Source organism: Neoarius graeffei, chromosome 2, assembly GCF_027579695.1.
Source record: "Neoarius graeffei isolate fNeoGra1 chromosome 2, fNeoGra1.pri, whole genome shotgun sequence".
Taxonomy (NCBI): domain Eukaryota; kingdom Metazoa; phylum Chordata; class Actinopteri; order Siluriformes; family Ariidae; genus Neoarius; species Neoarius graeffei.
Genome location: NC_083570.1, coordinates 172730 through 197769, shown reverse-complemented (window position 1 = coordinate 197769; position 25040 = coordinate 172730). Strand labels below are relative to the sequence as shown.

The 25040-nt window shown below is 45.6% G+C and overlaps 1 protein-coding gene and 1 pseudogene across 5 annotated transcripts in view; one reads left to right on the top strand and one right to left on the bottom strand.

Annotated features, from left to right (window-relative positions):
- dse (dermatan sulfate epimerase) overlaps nucleotides 1-24838 on the top strand; it is a 33664-nt gene extending 8826 nt beyond the window's left edge. For 2 of the 5 annotated variants that reach the window (XM_060913446.1, XM_060913438.1), the window contains 5 exons: nucleotides 8443-8889; nucleotides 9955-10208; nucleotides 11598-11837; nucleotides 21376-21583; nucleotides 21671-24838. In XM_060913446.1, coding sequence (XP_060769429.1) covers nucleotides 8474-8889; nucleotides 9955-10208; nucleotides 11598-11837; nucleotides 21376-21583; nucleotides 21671-23348 — 2796 coding nt within the window. In that variant the 5' untranslated portion in view covers nucleotides 8443-8473 and the 3' untranslated portion in view covers nucleotides 23349-24838. Of the gene's footprint in view, nucleotides 1-8442; nucleotides 8890-9954; nucleotides 10209-10282; nucleotides 10296-11597; nucleotides 11838-13608; nucleotides 14000-21375; nucleotides 21584-21670 lie in introns of those variants that run through there. The other 3 variants (XM_060913454.1, XM_060913472.1, XM_060913463.1) reach the window with 3 other exon arrangements.
- On the bottom strand, nucleotides 4409-7987 carry LOC132875876 (histone-lysine N-methyltransferase set1-like; annotated as a pseudogene).
- Nucleotides 24839-25040: the final 202 nt, after the last annotated feature.

The following is a 25040-nucleotide window of genomic DNA, read 5'->3' as shown; positions in this document are numbered from 1 at the left end:
ACCCTCCTGCCATCTGGAAAAAGGTACCAAAGCATTCGGGCCTTCACAGCCAGATTCTGTAACAGTTTCTTCCCACATGCTATCAGACTCCTCAACTCTGAGGGACTGGACTGATTCTCACGGACTGTTGGATCACACCACTCACTTTGCAGTCTTTGCACAGTGGACAATAATGCACTATCACTTTTACAATGTTTACAGTGCCTATCGCACACAAGGTTTACTTTTCACATACACTACCTCAAAACGCACACTCAAATTTTCCGCACATTAACAGTAACAGGTCCTGGTTGGCACTGGACTGCCTGTCTGTGCTAGTTGTCATTTTTGCACTGTCCTTGTTGTCTGCACTTTATGTTATTTGTGTAGTTTATTGTCTGCAGTGTTGCACTCGCTGCACTTTTGCACTTTGTTGTTATTTATAGATTTGTATTCTTGTGATGTTTAATGTAGCCCATGGTCCTGGAGAAACGTTGGTTTGTTTTAATTGTATATTGTACCAACTGTATATGGTTGAAATGGCAATAAAAAAAGCCTTGACCTTGAACTTGACCATGGTCCCTCTCCTCTTTAGCCTGGAAGACGTGGGGTCCATGATTTCTAAAAAGAATTTCTACTTTTGATTCATCAGACCTCGGGACAGTTTTCCACTTCACCTCAGTCCATCGTAAAAGAGCTCGGGCCCAGAGAAGGGGGCGGGGTTTCTGGATATTGTTTATATTTGGTTTTAACTTGCATTTGTGGATGCAGTAATGAAGTGTTTTCACAGACGATGGTTTTCTGAAGTGTTCCTGAGTCCATACAGTGATTTCCACTACAGACACGTGTCTGCTTTTAATGCAGCGTCTCCTGAGGGCCTGAAGATCACAGGCATCCAATGTCAGTTTTCAGCCTTGTCTCTCGCATACAGAGATTTCTCCAGATTCTCTGAATCTTTTAATGATATTATGGACCACAGATGATGTGATCCACAAATTCTTTGCAGTTTTACATTGAGGAACGTTATTCTTAAATTGTTGCACTGTTTGCCCATGCAGTCTTTCACAGAGCGGTGAACCCCGCCCCATCTTTACTTCTGAGAGACTCCGCCTCTCTTGGATGCTCTTTTTATACCCAATCATCTTACTGACCTGTTGACAATTAACCTAATTAGTTTTTTAACATTACACAACCTTTTCAGTCTTTTGACATACAGTAGACATAGACAACCTTTATTGTCATTCAGTATGCAACAAGTGTACACAGAATGAAATTTCATTGCAATTTGGCTCAGCAGAGAATTAAATATAAAAGTATATTAAAATATGCAGCAACAAAAAGTGCAGTAGTATAAAGTGGCCTGTGGAATTAGGAATTGTTCAAGTATAAATAGAAGTTTAGAGTTCAGTTTGATTGAGAGTTTGGATTTGGAGTTCAGCAGTCTGGTGACCTGCGGGAAAAAGCTGTTACAGAACCTGGTGGTCCTGCACCAAATGCTGTGGAACCTCTTTCCAGAGGCCAGGACGGAGAACAGTCCATGGTGAGGGTGTGAGGGGTCACTGATGATGTTTCTGGATCAGGACGTGCAGCGCTTAGGTGCGATGTCCTGAATGGAGGGAAGAGAAGTCACAATGATTTTCTCTGCTGTCCTCACCACTCTCCTCACGTTCTTCCAGTCAGAGGCACTGCAGCCTCCACACCACACAGAGATGCAGCTGGTTAGAACGCTCTCTATGGTGCTTCTGTAGAATGTAGTGAGGATGGGCGGGGCCAGGTGGGCTCTCCTCATCCTACGCAGGAAGTGCAGACGCTGCTGTGCCTTCTTGACCAGTGATATAGTGTTCTGTTGTCCCTGTCCCAACTTTTTTGAAACGTGTTGCTGACATCAAATTCAAAATGAGCATATATTTTTCAAAAACAATAAAATTTCTCCGTTTCAACATTTGATATGTTGTCTTTGTACTATTTTCAATGAAATATAGAGTTTCCATGATTTGCAAATCTTCACATTCTGTTTTTATTGACATTTTACACAGCGTCCCAACTTTTTTGGAAACGGGGTTATAGAAAAGAGACACGTAGCTCTGACTGTTGTGTGTGTGTGTGTGTGTGTGTGTGTGCTAAAAAGATAAAACATCATAGCTGTCTGAATTTGTTGCATGTGTGTTTATGTCTCATACCATCACTAGAGAAAGAAGAATTGAAACAGGAAGCTTAATGGGGAAAAAATGTGAACCAGGAAGTGAGTTTATTTGTTGGCTGTAATCCAGGTTGTTTCTGGTCACATCACTGAGAGGTGAGAGGGCAGTAAAACCATAACCTCACACTGTGAACCCAACCATGCTGGCATCAACATCCATCAAACAACACCGCTTGCATTTTACTAATTAATGCACTTGGAGTCTCACTTTCTCCCAGTCTCACCCTCCTCCAATCTCACTTTCTCCCAGTCTCACCTTCTCTCAGTCTCACCCTCCTCCAGGCTCACTTTCTCCCAGTCTCACCTTCTCTCAGTCTCACCCTCCTCCAGGCTCACTTTCTCCCAGTCTCACTCTCCTCCAATCTCACCTTCTCCCAGTCTCACCTTCTCCCAGTCTCACCCTCCTCCAGTCTCACTCTCCTCCAATCTCACCTTCTCCCAGTCTCACTTTCTCCCAGTCTCACTCTCCTCCAGTCTCACCTTCTCCCAGTCTCACCCTCCTCCAGTCTCACTTTCTCCCAGTCTCACTCTCCTCCAATCTCACTTTCTCCCAGTCTCACCTTCTCTCAGTCTCACCCTCCTCCAGGCTCACTTTCTCCCAGTCTCACTCTCCTCCAATCTCACTTTCTCCCAGTCTCACTTTCTCCCAGTCTCACCTTCTCTCAGTCTCACCCTCCTCCAGGCTCACTTTCTCCCAGTATCACCTTCTCTCAGTCTCACCCTCCTCCAGGCTCACTTTCTCCCAGTCTCACCTTCTCTCAGTCTCACCCTCCTCCAGGCTCACTTTCTCCCAGTCTCACCTTCTCTCAGTCTCACCCTCCTCCAGGCTCACTTTCTCCCAGTCTCACTCTCCTCCAATCTCACTTTCTCCCAGTCTCACCTTCTCCCAGTCTCACCCTCCTCCAGTCTCACTTTCTCCCAGTCTCACTCTCCTCCAATCTCACTTTCTCCCAGTCTCACCTTCTCTCAGTCTCACCCTCCTCCAGGCTCACTTTCTCCCAGTATCACCTTCTCTCAGTCTCACCCTCCTCCAGGCTCACCTTCTCTCAGTCTCACCCTCCTCCAGGCTCACTTTCTCCCAGTCTCACTCTCCTCCAATCTCACTTTCTCCCAGTCTCACCTTCTCCCAGTCTCACCCTCCTCCAGTCTCACTTTCTCCCAGTCTCACTCTCCTCCAATCTCACTTTCTCCCAGTCTCACCTTCTCTCAGTCTCACCCTCCTCCGGGCTCACTTTCTCCCAGTCTCACTCTCCTCCAATCTCACTTTCTCCCAGTCTCACTTTCTCCCAGTCTCACCTTCTCCCAGGCTCACTTTCTCCCTGTCTCACCCTCCTCCAGTCTCACTTTCTCTCAGTCTCACCCTCCTCTAGTCTCACTTTCTCTCAGTCTCACCCTCCTCCAGTCTCACTTTCTCCCAGTCTCACCCTCCTCCAGTCTCACCTTCTCTCAGTCTCACCCTCCCCCAGTCTCACTTTCTCCCAGCCTCACCTTCTCTCAGTCTCACCCTCCTCCAGGCTCACTTTCTCCCAGTCTCACCCTCCTCCAGTCTCACCTTCTCCCAGTCTCACCTTCTCCCAGGCTCACTTTCTCCCTGTCTCACCCTCCTCTAGTCTCATGTTCTCTGTCTCACCCTCCTCCAGTCTCACTTTCTCTCAGTCTCACCCTCCTCCAGTCTCACTTTCTCCGTCTCACCCTCCTCCAGTCTCAGTTTCTCTCAGTCTCATCCTCCTCCAATCTCACTTTCTCTCAGTCTCACCCTCCTCCCAGTCTCACCCTCTTCCAGTCTCACTTTCTCCATCTCACCCTCCTCCAGTCTCACTTTCTCTCAGTCTCACCCTCCTCCAGTCTCACTTTCTCCGTCTCACCCTCCTCCAGTCTCAGTTTCTCTCAGTCTCATCCTCCTCCAGTCTCACTTTCTCTCAGTCTCACCCTCCTCCCAGTCTCACCCTCCTCCAGTCTCATGTTCTCTCAGTCTCACCTTCTCCCTGTCTAACCCTCCTCCTGTGTCACCTTATCCCAGTGTCAACTTCAACCAGTCTCACTTTCTCTCAGTCTCACCCTCCTCCAGTCTCACTTTCTCTCAGTCTCACCCTCCCCCAGTCTCACTTTCTCCATCTCACCCTCCTCCAGTCTCACTTTCTCTCAGTCTCACCCTCCTCCAGTCTCACTTTCTCTCAGTCTCACCCTCCTCCCAGTCTCACCTTCTCTCAGTCTCACCCTCCCCCAGTCTCACTTTCTCCATCTCACCCTCCTCCAGTCTCACTTTCTCTCAGTTTCACTCTCCTCCAGTCTCACTTTCTCTCAGTCTCACCCTCCTCCCAGTCTCACCTTCTCTCAGTCTCACCCTCCCCCAGTCTCACTTTCTCCATCTCACCCTCCTCCAGTCTCACTTTCTCTCAGTCTCAACCTCCTCTAGTCTCACTTTCTCTCAGTCTCACCCTCCTCCAGTCTCACTTTCTCCCAGTCTCACCCTCCTCCAGTCTCACTTTCTCCCAGTCTCACCCTCCTCCAGTCTCACCTTCTCTCAGTCTCACCCTCCCCCAGTCTCACTTTCTCCCAGCCTCACCTTCTCTCAGTCTCACCCTCCCCCAGTCTCACTTTCTCCCAGTCTCACCTTCTCTCAGTCTCACCCTCCTCCAGGCTCACTTTCTCCCAGTCTCACTCTCCTCCAATCTCACTTTCTCCCAGTCTCACCTTCTCTCAGTCTCACCCTCCTCCAGGCTCACTTTCTCCCAGTCTCACTCTCCTCCAATCTCACTTTCTCCCAGTCTCACTTTCTCCCAGTCTCACCTTCTCCCAGGCTCACTTTCTCCCTGTCTCACCCTCCTCCAGTCTCACTTTCTCCGTCTCACCCTCCTCCAGTCTCAGTTTCTCTCAGTCTCATCCTCCTCCAGTCTCACTTTCTCTCAGTCTCACCCTCCTCCCAGTCTCACCCTCTTCCAGTCTCACTTTCTCCATCTCACCCTCCTCCAGTCTCACTTTCTCTCAGTCTCACCCTCCTCCAGTCTCACTTTCTCCGTCTCACCCTCCTCCAGTCTCAGTTTCTCTCAGTCTCATCCTCCTCCAGTCTCACTTTCTCTCAGTCTCACCCTTCTCCCAGTCTCACCCTCCTCCAGTCTCATGTTCTCTCAGTCTCACCTTCTCCCTGTCTAACCCTCCTCCTGTGTCACCTTATCCCAGTGTCAACTTCAACCAGTCTCACTTTCTCTCAGTCTCACCCTCCTCCAGTCTCACTTTCTCTCAGTCTCACCCTCCCCCAGTCTCACCCTCTTCCAGTCTCACTTTCTCCGTCTCACCCTCCTCCAGTCTCACTTTCTCTCAGTCTCACCCTCCTCCAGTCTCACTTTCTCTCAGTTTCACTCTCCTCCAGTCTCACTTTCTCTCAGTCTCACCCTCCTCCCAGTCTCACCTTCTCTCAGTCTCACCCTCCCCCAGTCTCACTTTCTCCATCTCACCCTCCTCCAGTCTCACTTTCTCTCAGTCTCACCCTCCCCCAGTCTCACTTTCTCCATCTCACCCTCCTCCAGTCTCACTTTCTCTCAGTCTCACCCTCCTCCAGTCTCACTTTCTCTCAGTTTCACTCTCCTCCAGTCTCACTTTCTCTCAGTCTCACCCTCCTCCCAGTCTCACCTTCTCTCAGTCTCACCCTCCCCCAGTCTCACTTTCTCCATCTCACCCTCCTCCAGTCTCACTTTCTCTCAGTCTCAACCTCCTCTAGTCTCACTTTCTCTCAGTCTCACCCTCCTCCAGTCTCACTTTCTCCCACTCTCACCCTCCTCCAGTCTCACCTTCTCTCAGTCTCACCCTCCCCCAGTCTCACTTTCTCCCAGCCTCACCTTCTCTCAGTCTCACCCTCCCCCAGTCTCACTTTCTCCCAGTCTCACCTTCTCTCAGTCTCACCCTCCTCCAGGCTCACTTTCTCCCAGTCTCACTCTCCTCCAATCTCACTTTCTCCCAGTCTCACCTTCTCTCAGTCTCACCCTCCTCCAGGCTCACTTTCTCCCAGTCTCACTCTCCTCCAATCTCACTTTCTCCCAGTCTCACTTTCTCCCAGTCTCACCTTCTCCCAGGCTCACTTTCTCCCTGTCTCACCCTCCTCCAGTCTCACTTTCTCCGTCTCACCCTCCTCCAGTCTCAGTTTCTCTCAGTCTCATCCTCCTCCAGTCTCACTTTCTCTCAGTCTCACCCTCCTCCCAGTCTCACCCTCTTCCAGTCTCACTTTCTCCATCTCACCCTCCTCCAGTCTCACTTTCTCTCAGTCTCACCCTCCTCCAGTCTCACTTTCTCCGTCTCACCCTCCTCCAGTCTCAGTTTCTCTCAGTCTCATCCTCCTCCAGTCTCACTTTCTCTCAGTCTCACCCTTCTCCCAGTCTCACCCTCCTCCAGTCTCATGTTCTCTCAGTCTCACCTTCTCCCTGTCTAACCCTCCTCCTGTGTCACCTTATCCCAGTGTCAACTTCAACCAGTCTCACTTTCTCTCAGTCTCACCCTCCTCCAGTCTCACTTTCTCTCAGTCTCACCCTCCCCCAGTCTCACCCTCTTCCAGTCTCACTTTCTCCGTCTCACCCTCCTCCAGTCTCACTTTCTCTCAGTCTCACCCTCCTCCAGTCTCACTTTCTCTCAGTTTCACTCTCCTCCAGTCTCACTTTCTCTCAGTCTCACCCTCCTCCCAGTCTCACCTTCTCTCAGTCTCCCCCTCCCCCAGTCTCACTTTCTCCCAGTCTCACCTTCTCTCAGTCTCACCCTCCTCCAGGCTCACTTTCTCCCAGTCTCACCCTCCTCCAGTCTTACCTTCTCCCAGTCTCACCTTCTCCCAGGCTCACTTTCTCCCTGTCTCACCCTCCTCTAGTCTCATGTTCTCTGTCTCACCCTCCTCCAGTCTCACTTTCTCTCAGTCTCACCCTCCTCCAGTCTCACTTTCTCCGTCTCAACCTCCTCCAGTCTCACTTTCTCTCAGTCTCACCCTCCTCCCAGTCTCACCCTCTTCCAGTCTCACTTTCTCCATCTCACCCTCCTCCAGTCTCACTTTCTCCGTCTCACCCTCCTCCAGTCTCAGTTTCTCTCAGTCTCATCCTCCTCCAGTCTCACTTTCTCTCAGTCTCACCCTCCTCCCAGTCTCACCCTTCTCCAGTCTCATGCTCTCTCAGTCTCACCTTCTCCCTGTCTCACCCTCCTCCTGTGTCACCTTATCCCAGTGTCAACTTCAACCAGTCTCACTTTCTCTCAGTCTCACCCTCCTCCAGTCTCACTTTCTCTCAGTCTCACCCTCCCCCAGTCTCACCCTCTTCCAGTCTCACTTTCTCCGTCTCACCCTCTTCCAGTCTCACTTTCTCTGTCTCACCCTCCTCCAGTCTCACTTTCTCTCAGTTTCACTCTCCTCCAGTCTCACTTTCTCTCAGTCTCACCCTCCTCCCAGTCTCACCCTCCTCCAGTCTCATGTTCTCTCAGTCTCACCTTCTCCCAGTCTAACCCTCCTCCTGTGTCACCTTATCCCAGTCTCAACTTCAACCAGTCTCACTTTCTCTCAGTCTCACCCTCTTCCAGTCTCACTTTCTCTCAGTCTCACCCTCCCCCCAGTCTCACCCTCCTCCAGTCTCACTTTCTCCCAGTCTCACTTTCTTTCAGTTTCACTCTCCTCCAGTCTCACTTTCTCCCAGTCTCACCCTCCTCCCAGTTTCATGTTCTCTCAGTCTCACCCTCCTCCAGTCTCACCCTCCCCCAGTCTCACTTTCTTTCAGTCTCACCCTCTTCTAGTCTCACTTTCTCCCAGTCTCACTGTCCTCCAGTCTCACTTTCTCTCAGTCTCATTTTCTCTCAGTCTCATCTTCTCCCAGTCCTGCGTGTTTGCAGACTCTGGGTAGGTGGAGTTAATGCAGATGAAGTGATGTGTATGTGGGGTTTATGCAGCTGAGGCTTGTGTGAAGTTCTGGGACTTGCATTTTATGATTTTTAAAGAGAGGACAGTGGTGAAGACGATGAATCATCACATTGTTAAATGGATTATACTTGAGATCACTTCATCTCCCCCAAAGGTCCAATAAAAACTGCAATAAATAAATAAATATGATGGAACACTTTTGGTTAAAGTAACGAATATTAAAATAGTTGGATTATTTTCATAAAATGTGTGTGTGTGTGTTTGGTTTTCAGTAGAGCTGGATTTAATTACCACAGGAATTCAGGACTTTAAAGCGCGCGCGCACACACACACACACCACACACTCTGACTGTCTCTCAGTAATGGTGCTCTCTCTGTCTTTCAGCATGACATCACTCTGACATCACACTGATGTCATGATGAGCTCATACACACGCGGTGCCCCCACAGTGTTCTTCATAAGTGCTGTGTGTGTATTGGCGCGCAGCGACTGGGAGCCAAGTGGTGGTGAAGTGCCCTTTATTGGAGGGCGCTACTCTGAGCACCCCATGCTGTATTTTGGGCGGGAGGCAGTGCCTGAGCTGCGAGGGGCGGCGGTGAGCACTCACGCTGAGCTGGCTCAGCAGGTATGGCGTGCTGGTGAAGACATGCTTGCAAACCCCACCCATTTTCTTCCACCACGAGACCCTGAACAGTTCTCCGCCCGCTGGAACGAAATCTATGGGAACAATCTGAGCGTGTTAGCACTCTTCTGTCTGCTTTACCCACAACGCACTGGGGCGCTCAGTCTGGCCCGCGAGTACATGGACCGGATGGCCGCTCAGCCCAGCTGGTACACAAAATTTGTGTGTGTGTGTGTGTGTGTGTGTGGTGTTATACTGCTGATGATTTGTTATATTGTAGCATAACTGTAAAATCCTGTTAAGCCCGTGTTTCATTCTGAAGACGGTTCGCCCGCAGGGTGCTGAGGGTAAAGTTTACATCACTGATTTACTGAACCACAGCAAAGCCTGTTATTACAACTGTTATATGTCCACAGCTCACATTAACTAAGCTATGGATAAAAATTTTTGTGTTCTGAGCAGTGGAGTTTATTTTATTTAGTGACATCACAAGCTGAGCTGATATGTAGTCCCGCCCCCAAATCAGTTTTCTCTGTGAATAATGAGAAAGTCTCTGTTCTAAATAGAAATAATGTGACTGTAATACAAATGCACAGAATCGCTTTCAGATTGTATTACTTTGAGTGCAAATGTACCATTTGTAAGTGTGTACCGAGACTCAAATACCAAAATAATTTTTAAAAAGTATTGGCACCCAATCTAGCAGAACTACACTAAATCTAGTATAAAGCTCTTCTGTCCAATCAGCTCTCAGTTCAGTATTATGACGTGTCACCCAACATCTGATTGACCTGAACTTTAAAGTCAGTCAGTTGTGCGTGTGTGTGTGTGTGTGTGTGTGTGTGAGAGTGATAGCCAGCAGAAATACATCCTCTTTTGTTATTTCTCCACATCAGCACTTTCCACAGATCCTCTGTGGCTTTTAGGATGATCATTAATAATAAAATAATGAGATATGGACACTGATCATTTTTCTGCCAACACACACACACATTTCCTGTTTCATTTTCTCACTGTCAGCATTTTCTGTAGAACCACAGACAAAAAAAAACACACTCATCATCCACTTCCTGTTTTTATATAACTGACTTTAACTCAGTCTGTCTCAGATCTCACACTCAGCTTCAGAAAAAGTTTTCAATCTGTAACAGAGAGGAAAAACACACAAACACACATTACATAATTGCACATATTACACACAGAGTACACACATTTGATTTAAAACTGCATTTATGAACATCATAAAATGTGTGTGTGTGTGTTTGTGTGTGTAGGCTGGTAAAGGATGCTCCATGGGATGAGGTTCCGCTGGCTCATTCTCTGGTGGGATTTGCGACAGCGTATGACTTTCTGTTTGAGTTCCTGAGTGAGGCGGAGCAGGAGCGTTACCTGCAAGTGCTTGGAAATGCTTCCTTCTACATGTACGACAAATCACTGCAGAGGGGGTGGAGCTTCCAGTTCCTCCACAACCACCAACCAACCAACTGTGTTGCCCTGCTGACTGCCTCTCTCATCCTGCTGAACCAGGGTCAGTAAACACACACACACACACACACACACACACACACACACACACACACGTGTGCAAAAACATCCCTCATCCTGCTGAACCAGGGTCAGTATACACACTTATGCCTATTTCATACTAAAGACCAGAGTTGGTCTTGAGTTATGTGACCAATATTTAACCCTTCTTTTGTCATTTCAAACCAAGTGAGTCAACACTGTTAACCCCGGTCATGACACTTCAGACAGGTGCTGGATCACAACCCAGAAGAGATGCATAACAGTTAACTCACAGGCTGGAAATGGGCGAATAAAACACACACACACACACACACACACACACACACACACACACACACACACACACACACACAGAGTGTATCTGTATCTCACGCGCTCTTTTCCACTCGGCTGTATCGTCTGTGTGCCTGTCGTAAGCGAGCCTTCCTCTGGGCTTCCGTTAGTTGGTACCGGGTATGATGAGAATGTGAATAAAACTATTTTGATTTGTTTGTACATCATTTGTGAACGCAAAGTAAAAAATTTGTGCTCAAACAGTTTTAGTGAAATTAACCAGTCAGTGTTTTAATGATGTGACGTCATCCAGCACCCCATTAACGTTAATAACTTAACAAATAATGAAGTACATACACTGTAAAACATTTCAAATTGGTTTCATTTGGAAATGCAAGTTCACCTGCTGCCTTGAAAATGCAAGTTAACTTAATTTGATGATTATCCTTGTTTCAACTCAGAAAAAGTCTCTATTAGTCACGAGAACTATGTAATTCAAGTTTGAAAACTTGCACAGATTAGTTCAAGTTAAACACTTTTCAGAGCTCATTGAGTTAAAGAGAAAAAGTAAGTGGACATAACAAGGCTGAAATGTTTTACAGTGTATGTTTATTTTGCCCAAACGATGCACAAACAAATCAAAATACTTTTATTCATGTTCTCATCATATGGAGTGCCAACTTCACAGAAGTACACCACTCGTGTGTATGTGTGTGCGTGCGTGCGCCTGAAGGACAGAGAACTGTGTGCTACTATTTGCATGAGATTCATTTGTCCCACTAAAACTGGTAGCGACCAGGTTGGTGCAACTCCCATTGAAACTGACCCTTGTCGAGACTGAGCCTCCTCAGGAGGCGGGTCACAAGGCCGAGTCGGAAAACATGGTTTAACCCTTTAAGATACTAATCAACATTGGTAAAATCCGGGTTGGCCACTCAGTATGAAAGGGGTAAATACACACGCAAACTCACCAGAGTCAGTGTATGCGCACACACACACACACACACACACACACACAAACACAGGAGACAGAGATAATGTTAGCTGGACTGTGTTCAGTAGCTCTGATGTAATGGTGTGTGTGTGTGTGTGTGTGTGTGTGTGTGTGTGTGTGTAGGGTGTCTACAGGAGGCCTATGTATTTGTTCAGCAGGTGATGGCGATTATGGAGAAGGCGCTGGTCGTGCTGCATTCTGTGGTTGATGGTTCTCTGTATGAAGGTGTTGCGTACGGAACCTACACTACACGTTCTCTTTTTCAGTACATCTTCCTGCTGCAGAGACACTTCAACATCTCGCACTTCACACACCCCTGGCTCCTCAAACATTTTGATTTCCTCTACAGGACACTACTGCCAGGTACCTGTGTGTGTGTGTGTGTGTGTGTGTGTGTGTGTGTGTGTGTGTGTGTGTGTGTGTGTGTTGGTCCATCATATTAGAACTGTTCTAGGTGTTATTAGTGTTCTGTGATCACGAAATCATTTGTTAAGACGCAGTTTGGTTCTTCAACAAACTTAATGCTTTGTTCCAAAGCCAGAGCACCAGACCCCAGAAACATTATCCACATGTTTACTGAGTCTCCAAACAGGATTTTATTGTATTTTATTGTGAGACTTTGATAATAATATCAATAATGATTTCAATAATGTCTTTTTTCACCATTCTTCCATAATGTCCAGCTTTGTGGAGTGTCCATTCAATTCAATTCAGTTTTATATTTATAGTGTTTTTAACTTGGGACATTTTCACAAAGCAGCTTTACACAAATCCAGTTATGGATGTAAATTTATCTGTAATGAATCAGACAAACTGCCTGAAATGACACGAGGAAGAAATGTTGACTGAATAATGAATGAGACTTGAGTGAAAGCTGCTTTCTATAAATGCAGTCTTTAGACTTTCTATGCAAAGAATATCCACAATCATCTTTAGAGTATCCGTGTGGTCCCATCCGCAGCAGCAGAGAGCGATTCTCAGGTGAAAAGGTTTTCAGGTGTTTTCATCCTTGCTTTAGGACTGCAGTTTTTCATTCGTGAGGATGAGGATGGGTTCCCTTATGAATCTGGCTCCTCTCAAGGTTTCTTCCTCATGTCGTCTCAGGAAATTTCTCCTCACCACCATCACCTGTGGCTTACTCATTAGGGATAAATTTATAAATGTAAAATATATATGCAGAATTTATACATTTCTGTCAAGCTGCTGTGTGACAATGTCCATCGTTAATAAAATTTAATTGAATTAAAGACCAAGACTGGAAGGCTGGTCCGTAAGGGTGGAGCTTTGTAAGAGAAAGCTCTGCCTGCTGCTGTAGCTTTCACTATTCTAGTACCAATAAATTAAATACCAATAAAGAGCCTGCACCTTTAAAAAAAAGACCAAACGTTCACTCAGGTATTGTAGCAGAAGACCATTGCATTTTTTTGCAGGTCATGGGTAATATTTTATAACTGTCCTCTTGGTTGTTTCTCTGACTGATCTCTGATGAACTCATTTAGGCAGCGTTTCAGTTGTGTTGTATTCTTTACATTTTTTATAACTCATTTAATGTCACTCTGTGGGATGCTCAAAGTTTGGGACATTTTTATATCCAAATCCTGACTGAAATTTTTCAAGAACTGATGGAACCTGAATCAGAAATAATTTAGGGGTTTTAAAGCAGTGGGGGTGAATACATATGCAGTCACAACTTTTACATTTTTAAATTTGTAAATAATTTTGTAAACTATATTTATTTCCTCCCACTTCACTATTATGGGATGTTTCATGTAGATTCATTACATAAAATCCCCAATTTAGTCTATTTCATTCGAGACTGTCATACTGCACACTGTGGAAAATTTCATGGGGGGGAATACTTCTGCAAAGTGCGCTTCTTTCCTTTCTATAAACGTAACTGTACATTAAAGGGTTTTTTTAAATACATTTTTAATTTTCCTTTTTTTCTTCAGTGAAATACTTTAATTTTTAATCGACAAATCCAGGGAAGTATCGGAAGTAAACAAGTTGCCATTACTGTGGTGGCGTCTCCCTGTGATAGACACATGTATGAACGCAAGCTGTCCTTAGAAGCTGGCTGTCCTACGTTTTTCTCCTTTTACCTTTACTTTCTTTGTACCATTATATTTTCCAGCGATGACTTGGAAATCGGGAAGAATCTGTGCAGTTCCCTGCTACTCCAACAGTAGTGGCAGACTTCAACCTTGGAAAAAAACTGAGTGTGAAATACACAAACCTTTACTTCATGAATTGTGAAGCCTCATCTGAGACCATACACTTTACATACAACCCTGATTCCAAAAAAAGTTTGGATGCTGTGGAAAACAGAAATAAAATCAGAACACAATGATTTGCAAATCCTTTTTCACTTATATTCAATTTAATACAATACAAAGACAAGGTATTTAATGTTCAAACTGATAAACTTTATTGTTTTTTGTAAATATACATTCATTCTGGGGCGGCACGGTGGTGTAGTGGTTAGCGCTGTCACCTCACAGCAAGAAGGTCCGGGTTCGAGCCCCGTGGCCGGCGAGGGCCTTTCTGTGCGGAGTTTGCATGTTCTCCCCGTGTCCGCGTGGGTTTCCTCCGGGTGCTCCGGTTTCCCCCACAGTCCAAAGACATGCAGGTTAGGTTAACTGGTGACTCTAAATTGAGCGTAGGTGTGAATGTGAGTGTGAATGGTTGTCTGTGTCTATGTGTCAGCCCTGTGATGACCTGGCGACTTGTCCAGGGTGTACCCCGCCTTTCGCCCGTAGTCAGCTGGGATAGGCTCCAGCTTGCCTGCGACCCTGTAGAACAGGATAAAGTGGCTACAGATAATGAGATGAGACATTCATTCTGAATTTGATGCCTGCAACACGTTCCAAAAAAATTGGGACAGACGCAGGTTTACCACTGTGTTACATCACCTTTTCTTTCAGCAACACTTAGCAAGTGTTTGGGAACTGAGGAAACAAACTGCTGAAGTCCTGAACGTGAAGTTCTTTCCCATTATTGCTTGATATACGACTTCAGTTGCTCAACAGTTCGGGGTCTCTGTCATAGTCTGCGCTTCATAATACGCCACACGTTTTCAATGGGAGGCAGGCAGGCCAGTTTAGCACCTGCACTCTTTTACTACGAAGTCACACTGTTGGAACACATACAGAATGTGGCTTGTCATTGTCTTACTTGAATAAACAGGGGCGTCCTTGAAAAAGACGTCGTCTGGATGGCAGCATATGTTATTTCAGAACCGGTATGTACCTCTCCGCATTAATGGAGCCTTTACAGATGTGTAAGTTCCCTGCCATGGGCATGAACACACACCCCATACCATCACAGATGCTGGCAAGAATCTGGATGGTCCTTTTCCTCTTTAGCACAGAGGACACGACGTCCATGATTTCCAAAAACAGTTTGAAATGTGGACTCGTCAGACCACAGCACTCGTTTCCACTTTGCCTCAGTCCATCTTGAGCTCGTGCCCAGAGAATTCACTGGCGCTTCAGGATGTTGTTGATATTTGACTTTTGCTTTGTTTTTGTAGATGCAGTGATGAACTGTGTTTACTGATGACGGTTTTCCGAAGTGTTCCTCAGCCCATGTGGTAATGTCCTTTATACAATCGTGTTGGTTTTTAGGCAGTGCCGCCTAAGGGGTCAAAGGTCACGGGTGGTCAACGTTGGTTTTCAGCCTTGCCCCTTACATCCAGAGATTTCTCAGGATTCTCTGAATCTTTTGATGATATTATGGTGTGGTAATGGTTTAAGGTGGGTGGAGCACGGCAGGCCAGAACTGAGTTCTCACTAACTCTTTTATTTCACTTTTCAGCTTTGCAACCATTCACTCTCCCAGCCACATGCATGCACACCAGTGTTCAGGTTGGGGAGAGCACCCTTCCTCTGCTCTCCCTCTCCTCTTATAGGGCGCGGTCACTGGGGAAGAAACACAAACACAGGTTAATTCCCCTCAGGTGCAGTGATTCTGCCACTTACCTTCCCTGACTCCGCCCTCGATTCACAGATCGACGGTTGATCACGCCCCCGCTGCCACATATGGATTGTTGATGGTGAAAATCCCTAAATTCCTTGTAGCTGTATGGTGAGAAACGTTGTTCTTAAACTGTCGGACTTTTTGCCCACGCAGTTTTCACACAGTGAAAAACTTTCCAATTATTAACCTGTTTGTGTTAAATTAACCTGTTGTGACAAGTTACAGGTCACAATACAGGTGCGGGGTTTTTTTTTGTTTGTTTGTTTGTTTGCTTGTTTGTTTTTAATTTCTTGCTGTTTTCACTTTTCAGTGATTTTAATTCTACCACGTAAGAACACTACACACACACAAACACACACACATGGGTAGACACAGTTGTCTGTCTGGTTACTGGCAGTCTGAAAGACACACACAGACACACATTAATAGACAGCCAGTAATTAGACACAAGTGTAAGTCATGACATGTTACCTGCTGGTTCAACCTGATTCCTCACCGTTCACAGCCTACACTCGGCCACACCCGTCATGTGCTATACAAATAAACATGACTTGACTTGACACCCTCGCTGCCACACCTCTTTACTTGTATAATGTCCCAGACAGGTGTTTTTTGAGCATTACACAACTTTCCCAGTCTTTTGTTGTCCCTCTTCCAACTTTTTGGAACATGTGGCAAACATCAAGTTCAGAATGAGTGAATATTTATACAACCCTGATTCCAAAAAAGTTGGGACAAAGTACAAATTGTAAATAAAAATGGAATGCAATGATGTGGAGGTTTCAAAATTCCATATTTTATTCAGAATAGAACATAGATGACATATCAAATGTTTAAACTGAGAAAATGCATCATTTAAAGAGAAGAATTAGGTGATTTTAAATTTCATGACAACAACACATCTCAAAAAAGTTGGGACAAGGCCATGTTTCCCACTGTGAGACATCCCCTTTTCTCTTTACAACAGTCTGTAAACATCTGGGGACTGAGGAGACAAGTTGCTCAAGTTTAGGGATAGGAATGTTAACCCATTCTTGTCTAATGTAGGATTCTAGTTGCTCAACTGTCTTAGGTCTTTTTTGTCGTATCTTCTGTTTTATGATGCGCCAAATGTTTTCTATGGGTGAAAGATCTGGACTGCAGGCTGGCCAGTTCAGTACCCGGACCCTTCTTCTACGCAGCCATGATGCTGTAATTGATGCAGTATGTGGTTTGGCATTGTCATGTTGGAAAATGCAAGGTCTTCCCTGAAAGAGACGTCATCTGGATGGGAGCATATGTTGCTCTAGAACCTGGATATACCTTTCAGCATTGATGGTGTCTTTCCAGATGTGTAAGCTGCCCATGCCACACGCAGTAATGCAACCCCATACCATCAGAGATGCAGGCTTCTGAACTGAGCGCCGATAACAACTCGGGTCGTCCTTCTCCTCTTTAGTCCGAATGACACGGCGTCCCTGATTTCCATAAAGAACTTCAAATTTTGATTCGTCTGACCACAGAACAGTTTTCCACTTTGCCACAGTCCATTTTAAATGACATGGTGGCTGCGGGTCCTTAAAAAGTCTTAAAAAGTCTTAAATTTAATTTTCCTAAAATAAGGCCATTAAAAAGTCTTAAATTGTCTTAAATTTCAAACCCCGTGGTCTTAAATTTTCAATCTTAAATTTATGGAGATTTTACTCAGTCATATCGTTAAAATGTGGTACACTTTGGATGGGGAAAAAGTTTAATCATTTTTGATGCTCACAATTATACCGCGCAGGCTCCGAATCCACCGGTTGCTAACCCTAACCACTCAGTGCCTGATCTGTCTTACCCTAACCCTAAGTCCTATCATTTGAGAGAGAGAGCAGCCCTGCCCCTCTCTGCTCCCTGAGTGCATCCCCTCCCCTCTCTGCTCCCTGAGTGCAGCCCTTCCCCTCTCTGCTCCCTGAGTGCATCCCCTCCCCTCTCTGCTCCCTGAGTGCAGCCCCTCCCCTCTCTGCTCCCTGAGTGCAGCCCCTCCCCTCTCTGCTCCCTGAGTGCAGCCCCTCCCCTCTCTGCTCCCTGAGTGCAGCCCCTCCCCTCTCTGCTCCCTGAGTGCAGCCCCTCCCCTCTCTGCTCCCTGAGTGCAGCCCCTCCCCTCTCTGCTCCCTGAGTGCAGCCCCTCCCCTCTCTGCTCCCTGAGTGCAGCCCCTCCCCTCTCTGCTCCCTGAGTGCATCCCCTCCCCTCTCTGCTCCCTGAGTGCAGCCCCTCCCCTCTCTGCTCCCTGAGTGCAGCCCCTCCCCTCTCTGCTCCCTGAGTGCGTCCCCTCCCCTCTCTGCTCCCTGAGTCCAGCCCCTCCCCTCTCTGCTCCCTGAGTCCAGCCCCTCCCCTCTCTGCTCCCTGAGTGCAGCTCGTCGCCTTGGTAACGGTGCAGGTGCAGGGAAAAGACACAATATGACAAGCAAAGAGCGCTTTTTCTCAGAGTTCCCTCTCCTCGAACAACGGGGATTTACACGGAAACGAAAGGAGCTATTCACAAAATTCTTTCACATTGAGCGCTACAAGGCTCCCATGAACACATTGATGTAAGTTTTTTGTCCCTAGTGTAAAAAATGTGGACACTAGAGCGAGTTAAAAACAAGTGACATTTCTGATTTTGCAGTAAAAGCGCTGCCAGGTTTATAATGGGAGTCTATGGGGCAGCGCGGCTGTCCTCTCCTTACTTTCAGGCTTCTCATTCAAAAACTGTAAATCCTATCGCTCAGGGAGATACATTGTGTGAATCAAGACAAGTGTGGCTACGACTTTTGAGAAAATTGTGTGTGTAGAGTGAAAATTGTGGCTGAAAACACAGTTTAAATGAGAAAGTTAGAGCTTTTTTTTCAAGCTGCCTACACTCTAAACTCCTGAGCTCCACTGGTGTGTAACGCAATAGACACCCATTATAAAGCCGGAATTTCTCCAGATTTGCTCATGGTGTTTGAGCTGGGACTGATCCAAAAGTATAGAACCTAGCAAAAAAGTTGAATGCCAGATCCACACAGGAGAAGTTTGTCTCTGTTTTAAAGTTTGAATCATGTCTCTAGGTGAAAGCATGCCAGAGCAGCGGATGTTTGAAAAACATTGAAAATGTGCGATTTTTTCAATTAATTCCATAGAAAATGAATGGGAAATTTTGTGTGATTTTTTCGCGACTATGTCGCGAAAAAAATAATAGAATGCTGAACAAAGTAATAGCATAGTGAGTCCGATCAAGCCGCACATTTTGATGTATTGTTTGTCTGTGTGCGATGTACGGCTATTGGGTTATTCAAAATCGAAATTTGTACAGAAGATGAAAAACGGAAGAACAAGAGTTTGCTGTGCTTTGCTCCCTATATGGGAGTCAATAGTTTGCAATGCATAGCACTGCATCACTAATAATAAACTCCTGTGCACGCAGTTCCCAGGATTAAATGTATTTTCCACAGACCATTTATTTATTCACTTTACTCAAATACAAAGTAAAATGGCAGTAAATCTTCTTTCTTTTCTTGCGTATTGCATCATGAGGCGTTCCTGGCTTGTAAATCTCTTATTTTCGGTGCATGACACATTCACGCAGCTGAGCATGCTATTAATTAACAACGACAGCGGTCTGCAGTGGGGCTACACAATTACACACTCAGCGAACATTTCTCCATTTGTGTATGAAAATACACTCCAACCACTCAGTTTGGTTTCATTTACAACCAACGGTGTCTTTTGATGCCAGCACGTAATTGAACGAGAGAAGACTGGTTTACCGGAGACAAAATAAGCGTTATCTCTGCTTCTGTTCCCTCTGATGTCGCCTCCGACGGCCCCGACACACTACTGCCTCCGCCGAGTGCGCGCACACACCGCATGTCGGGGCCGCGGATGAGTTGCTCTCTCTTGATCAATGAAGTCGGCGGGGAATTTGTGATTATCGGTACAAACAGCGCGAATCACAACTTAAATGAGTGCGGTTCAGTTTGACATTATTGTCAGTCCGTTAGATAAACATTTAATTTATTAAAATTGAAAATTAATATTTAGAGCCTGTGGGCTACAAAAACAAGTCATTAAAGTAGCCGGCTGGACTTAATTGTGTAGTCGGCTGTATGGCCGGCAGCCGGCGCTTGTGGAAAGCCCTGTCGAATCAGCTCTGCGCATGCGCCGTGCGGCACAAAAAAATGGCAGCCACCATGAAGGAAGGAGATCTGGAGTTTTCAAACATTTGCTTAAGTGTGAAATCGCAAAATGGTATTCTAGCGAACAACAAAATAGTAAAGATTCAGAAAAACAAATCATTCAGTGATCATTTTAATAGTGTAATTTCATCCGAACTTGGCCTAACGCTCGATTTAGAACTACAAAAAGTCCGTGCGTCGGACATTTTAAGTACCTTTGTAAAAGTTTTGCAAATGTTGCAGTCAGCATTTAAAATGCTAACTTAAAGTTTTTGTACAAGTTTCCGTTGATTAAACTGTCATTTTATTAAATGTGTCTGCTTTTGTAATAAAAAAGTACTGAAAGAAAAAGCAAACACAGCATTGCGATTTTCTTATCCATCCATTAAAAAAAAATCCCTCCCTCCCGAAAATTTTTTTGCTCACCCGGTGGACAGGAAACGGATTTTTTTTTTAAGGATGGCCTTGGATTCAAACGTTGTGACTGCATTCTGATTGTCACATAGTTACAAGCTTATCCGATCCTTATATTGTGTTCTGAGTGTGTGAATGCCTGTCAAGGAAAAGAAATGAAGTACTTCTACTAGAATAGTGTTTTCTGGTGAATGTTTACAAGAACAATAAGTCACATTAAATTTATATATTTTTTTTTTTTCAAAAGAGTACGTTTTTGCGTGACTTTAGATTTGGTCTTAATTTTTTTTGGAACATGGTCTTAAAAGTCTTAAAAAGTCTTAAATTTAACTTGGACAAACCTGTAGACACCCTGAATGAGCCTTGGCCCAGAGAAGACGTCTGCGCTTCTGGATCATGTTTAGATACGGCTTCTTTGTTTTAGTTCCAGTTTTAGCTGGCAACGGCGGATGGCACGGTGAATTGTGTTCACAGATAATGTTCTCTGGAAATATTCCTGAGCCCATTTTGTGATTTCCAATACAGAAGCATGCCTGTATGTGGTGCAGTGCCGTCTAAGGGCCCGAAGATCACGGGCACCCGGTATGGTTTTCTGGCCTTGACCCTTACGCACAGAGATTCTTCCAGATTCTCTGAATCTTTTGATGATATTATGCACTGTAGATGATGATATGTTCAAACTCTTTGCAATTTTACACTGTCGAACTCCTTTCTGATATTGCTCCACTATTTGTCGGTGCAGAATTAGGGGGATTGGTGATCCTCTTCCCATCTTTACTTCTGAGAGCCGCTGCCACTCCAAGATGCTCTTTTTATACCCAGTCATGTTAATGACCTATTGCCAATTGACCTAATGAGTTGCAATTTGGTCCTCCAGCTGTTCGTTTTTTGTACCTTTAACTTTTCCAGCCTCTTATTGCCCCTGTCCCAACTTTTTTGAGATGTGTTGCTGTCATGAAATTTCAAATGAGCCAATATTTGGCATGAAATTTCAAAATGTCTCACTTTCGACATTTGATATGTTGTCTATGTTCTATTGTGAATACAATATCAGTTTTTGAGATTTGTAAATTGTTGCATTCCATTTTTATTTACAATTTGTACTTTGTCCCAACTTTTTTGGAATCGGGGTTGTAAAAAACAAAGTTTATCAGTTTGTACATAAAACCTTTTGGCTTTGTATTCAGTTGAATATAGATCAAAAAGGAGTGCCATGGCAACATGACACTTGACATCATGCCACCGTGTGTAGAACTGTGTCCTCGTCTGTCATAAGGAGTTTGTAGAAGGTAATTTTTAATAATTTTAGCAAAGTTTTAAGCACATGACATGTATTACATGTGCTCAGGTTTCCAGAGGAATGTTGCCATCGGTGACTCAAACTACAACTGGTTTTATGGCCCAGAGAGTCAGCTGGTGTTCCTTGATCGCTACGTCATGAGGAACGGCCATGCTAACTTCCTGGCTGAACAGATCCGACGCCACCGTGTGCAGGACGGACCGGGACACCCGTCACGGGGACAGAAATGGTGTACATTACACACAGAGTTCATCTGGTATGTATATACACACACACACACACACACACACACACAAAATGGCATTGCCTACTGACCATCTCTTGTCTGTGTCTCGTTGTGCAGGTATGATGCTGGTCTCAAAGCCACGCCCCCTCCAGATTTTGGAATGCCACGTTTGCACTATTTTGAGGACTGGGGTGTGGTGACATACGGAGGCGGTCTACCTGCAGGGACAAATCATTCCTTCTTGTCATTTAAGTCAGGGAAACTGGGTGGCCGCACCATCTTCGACATCGTGCACCAGCGGCACTACAGTGAGTGGATCCGCGGCTGGAAGAACTTCAATGCCGGACACGAGCATCCCGACCAGAACTCATTTACCTTTGCACCCGGAGGTTTCCCCTTCATTACTGAAGCATTGTATGGCCCCAAGTACACACTCCTTAACAACGCTGTTCTGTTCGCACCCTCCACTGACCATGCCTGCTTCTCGCCATGGGAAGGTCAGGTGACTGAAGCATGTGACTCCAAGTGGTCGAAGTATAAGTACAGTGCTGCAGCAGACTGCGAGGGTCGTGTGGAGGCAGCACTAGAGCGTCAGGGTGTTGTGTTCATCCGCGGCGAGGGACGGGCAGCATACAGCCCAGCGCTGAAGATCAAGAACCTGCAGAGGAACCTTGTCCTTCTCCAGCCTGACCTCCTGCTGCTCCTGGACCATGTGCACTTGGATGCTGAAAGTCCTGCCCACAGCATCAGCGCCTTCTTCCACAACATAGACTTCCCCTTCCAGCACACCATGGCGAGAGACGGTGTCCATGGTGCTTTTGTTCTGCACGGACAGGACGAGTACACCATGCTGTGGAAGGACGACACGGGCTACAGCTCAGAAGCTGATACAATGTACTGGACGTACCCACACGGCTACCCCTACAACGGCTCTCACTATGTTAATGTGACTATGTCGCTACGCTTCCCACACACCCGCATCGCCTATGTGTTCTTTGGCCCGAATGTCGATGTTCTCAGCTTCAGCCTGCATGGAGACTCCGAGAGGATCGACGTCCACCTGACCACACCAGAACACGCCTTCACTGTCCACATCCTGACATCGGAGAACCCCAGCAAGCCCCTGTTTGCCATGGTGCTGAAGGACAAGTCAGAGAAGGTGGTGTTTGAGAGGGTGGCGGCAGTGCAGGAGCACCCTCTGGAGGAGGTGCAGGGCTATGTTAATCTTGTGGAGCAAAACCTCCAACATATCAAACCTGTCTTCCAACAGTTGAAGCACCATGTAAAGATGCGCATCCTAAATGCTGAGGGATTCCACAAAATCACAGAACGACTAAAGAAAACCTCAGAAAAGAGGAGGAAGGTGAAGAAGGTGGCAGCAGCTGTGGAGAAGATGTTCTCAGTCAATAAGAAGCCAGGGAAAGTGAAGGGGTCAAAGAAAGCAACTGGAAATGAAGCTGGAGAGAAGCAACAGGGAGAGCTGAGGCGCGAGAGCAATTGGAATGAAGGTGATGTGCACAGGGGCAAGAAGCCCAGGATCATAAAAGGACACATGTTTAAAGACATCCACACTGCAGTGGCTGTGGGTGGGACCAAAGCATCCATCTCTGTCTCCTACATACGTTTGTTCCTGGTTCTGAACATCGGAGCCTTCATCCTGCTGCTGGCGGTTCTGCTCACACAGCTGCGGCGAGCGCCGAGTCTCCACACGCAGCGCTGCATCTACTGCATCCTGCTTCTTGACAGCTTCATCCTGCTCGGCCTCTACTCATCATGCTCACACGGACACTGCTGACATCATCACTAGGGGACGTTTCTGATAACCATGAGAAGGCAGAGTAACAGTGTGGGGCAGTAGTATGGGAAGAACACTGGCTGCGTTTGAAACAGAAGGTTGCTACCTCGCTGCTGTGATAGACGTGTTTCAAAAGGCAGAACTTTCAAATGAAGGCATCTTCTAAGGAACAAAACCAGAGTGTTAGCTAGTTGGCTAACAGATGCCTCACAAATCATATCAAACAAATTTATTTGGTTACACTCACGGGGTTATCAGGTAGTATAATGTTTATTTATCAGTAACTTTTAAAAAGTAAGTGAAAAAAGCCCAAAAACTTATATTTGTATACGAAAGTGCTTTTTTGTGAAGTTTGATCCACCATCATTTTTTACTTTTTACATTTCCTGGGGGAGCTGCTGCGCAGATTTATGGGTAATAGGCAGCATCGAGGATACAGCAATGTTGCCTTCAACTGGGGGAAGTTTGAAGGCATCTTATGGTCCTTTTCCACTGCACGGTACCGGTTCATCTCGACCGGCCAGTCAGAGTGTTACGGAGAGAGTTGGTGTAATGGTGAAGACACAGGACTCCCAGTCTGACTACCAGTCTGAAGACGTGCAGAGCACACAGACACTCATCGGTTTTACCAACAGAGGGTTCAGCAAAACATCACTACAGGGTGGCTAATTTTAAATTAATTACTTGCAGCAAATTTCTCCCCAAATAAAGCCTGCCGAGTGGGGCTGTGAACCCACAATCTCCAATTGAAATCCCTGTACCTTCACCATTCACCATGCTTTTTTTTGCTGCTTGTAAACTGATGGCACTTTACGCTGTTCCCATTACGTCCTGACAGTTTGGACACAGCTTTTTCATGCCCGTTTTTTTTTTTTTTTAAATAAAATGTGCTAGAAACGTGATGAATTGTAGCAATCTCAGCTTGACACAAGACCATTTCACAAACACACACACACACACACACACAACCATGCGTGCGAGTGATGAAAACACACATAAAATCAGTGAAGTATAATAAATAAATATAATACTACATAAAAATTGAGGGTTTGTTCAGGACGTCTCATCTCACACAATGATGATGCAGTAATGTGATTCTTTCTGACCAATCAGTCGTCTGCAGTGTTTTCACTTCACCTTTTGGTCTCACCTCAGCTCGCTTGGAACCTCAACGGATATGCGACCAAAAAAAGGACTGGGTACCAGGTATGATCCACAACTTTGACCTGATGGAAAACCAAAAAAGGCGAGTCAAGTCAAGTCAAGCTGGTACCATGCAGTGGAAAAGGACCATAAAAAGACAGGAAACGAGAGTTCGATTTGTTTTGAATGGTCTTTGAGGCTTTGTTGTCTTGTTAGACATCCAGCTGAGGCAGCATTTTCCCATTACAAATGTACCCAGTGTGTGAATGTACATTATGAAATATAAATGTGTGTGTGTGTGTTTCGGGTATTTTGTAATCTTTTCAATTAAAAAGCAGATGCAGAAATGTGTGTAAAACATTGTGTGTGTAGGTGCAATAGGCTTATCAAATCAGTCTCATGTAAAAAGGGATCAGTCTCAAATTCATTAATCATTAATTCAAGTGTCTAGTAATTTATAGCTAAACTGTTAAAATCACTGGAATAAATTGGTGGTGATGTTGCTGTAGTTTATTGAGTATTGTAGCTCTAATGTAGTATGTTTAGATC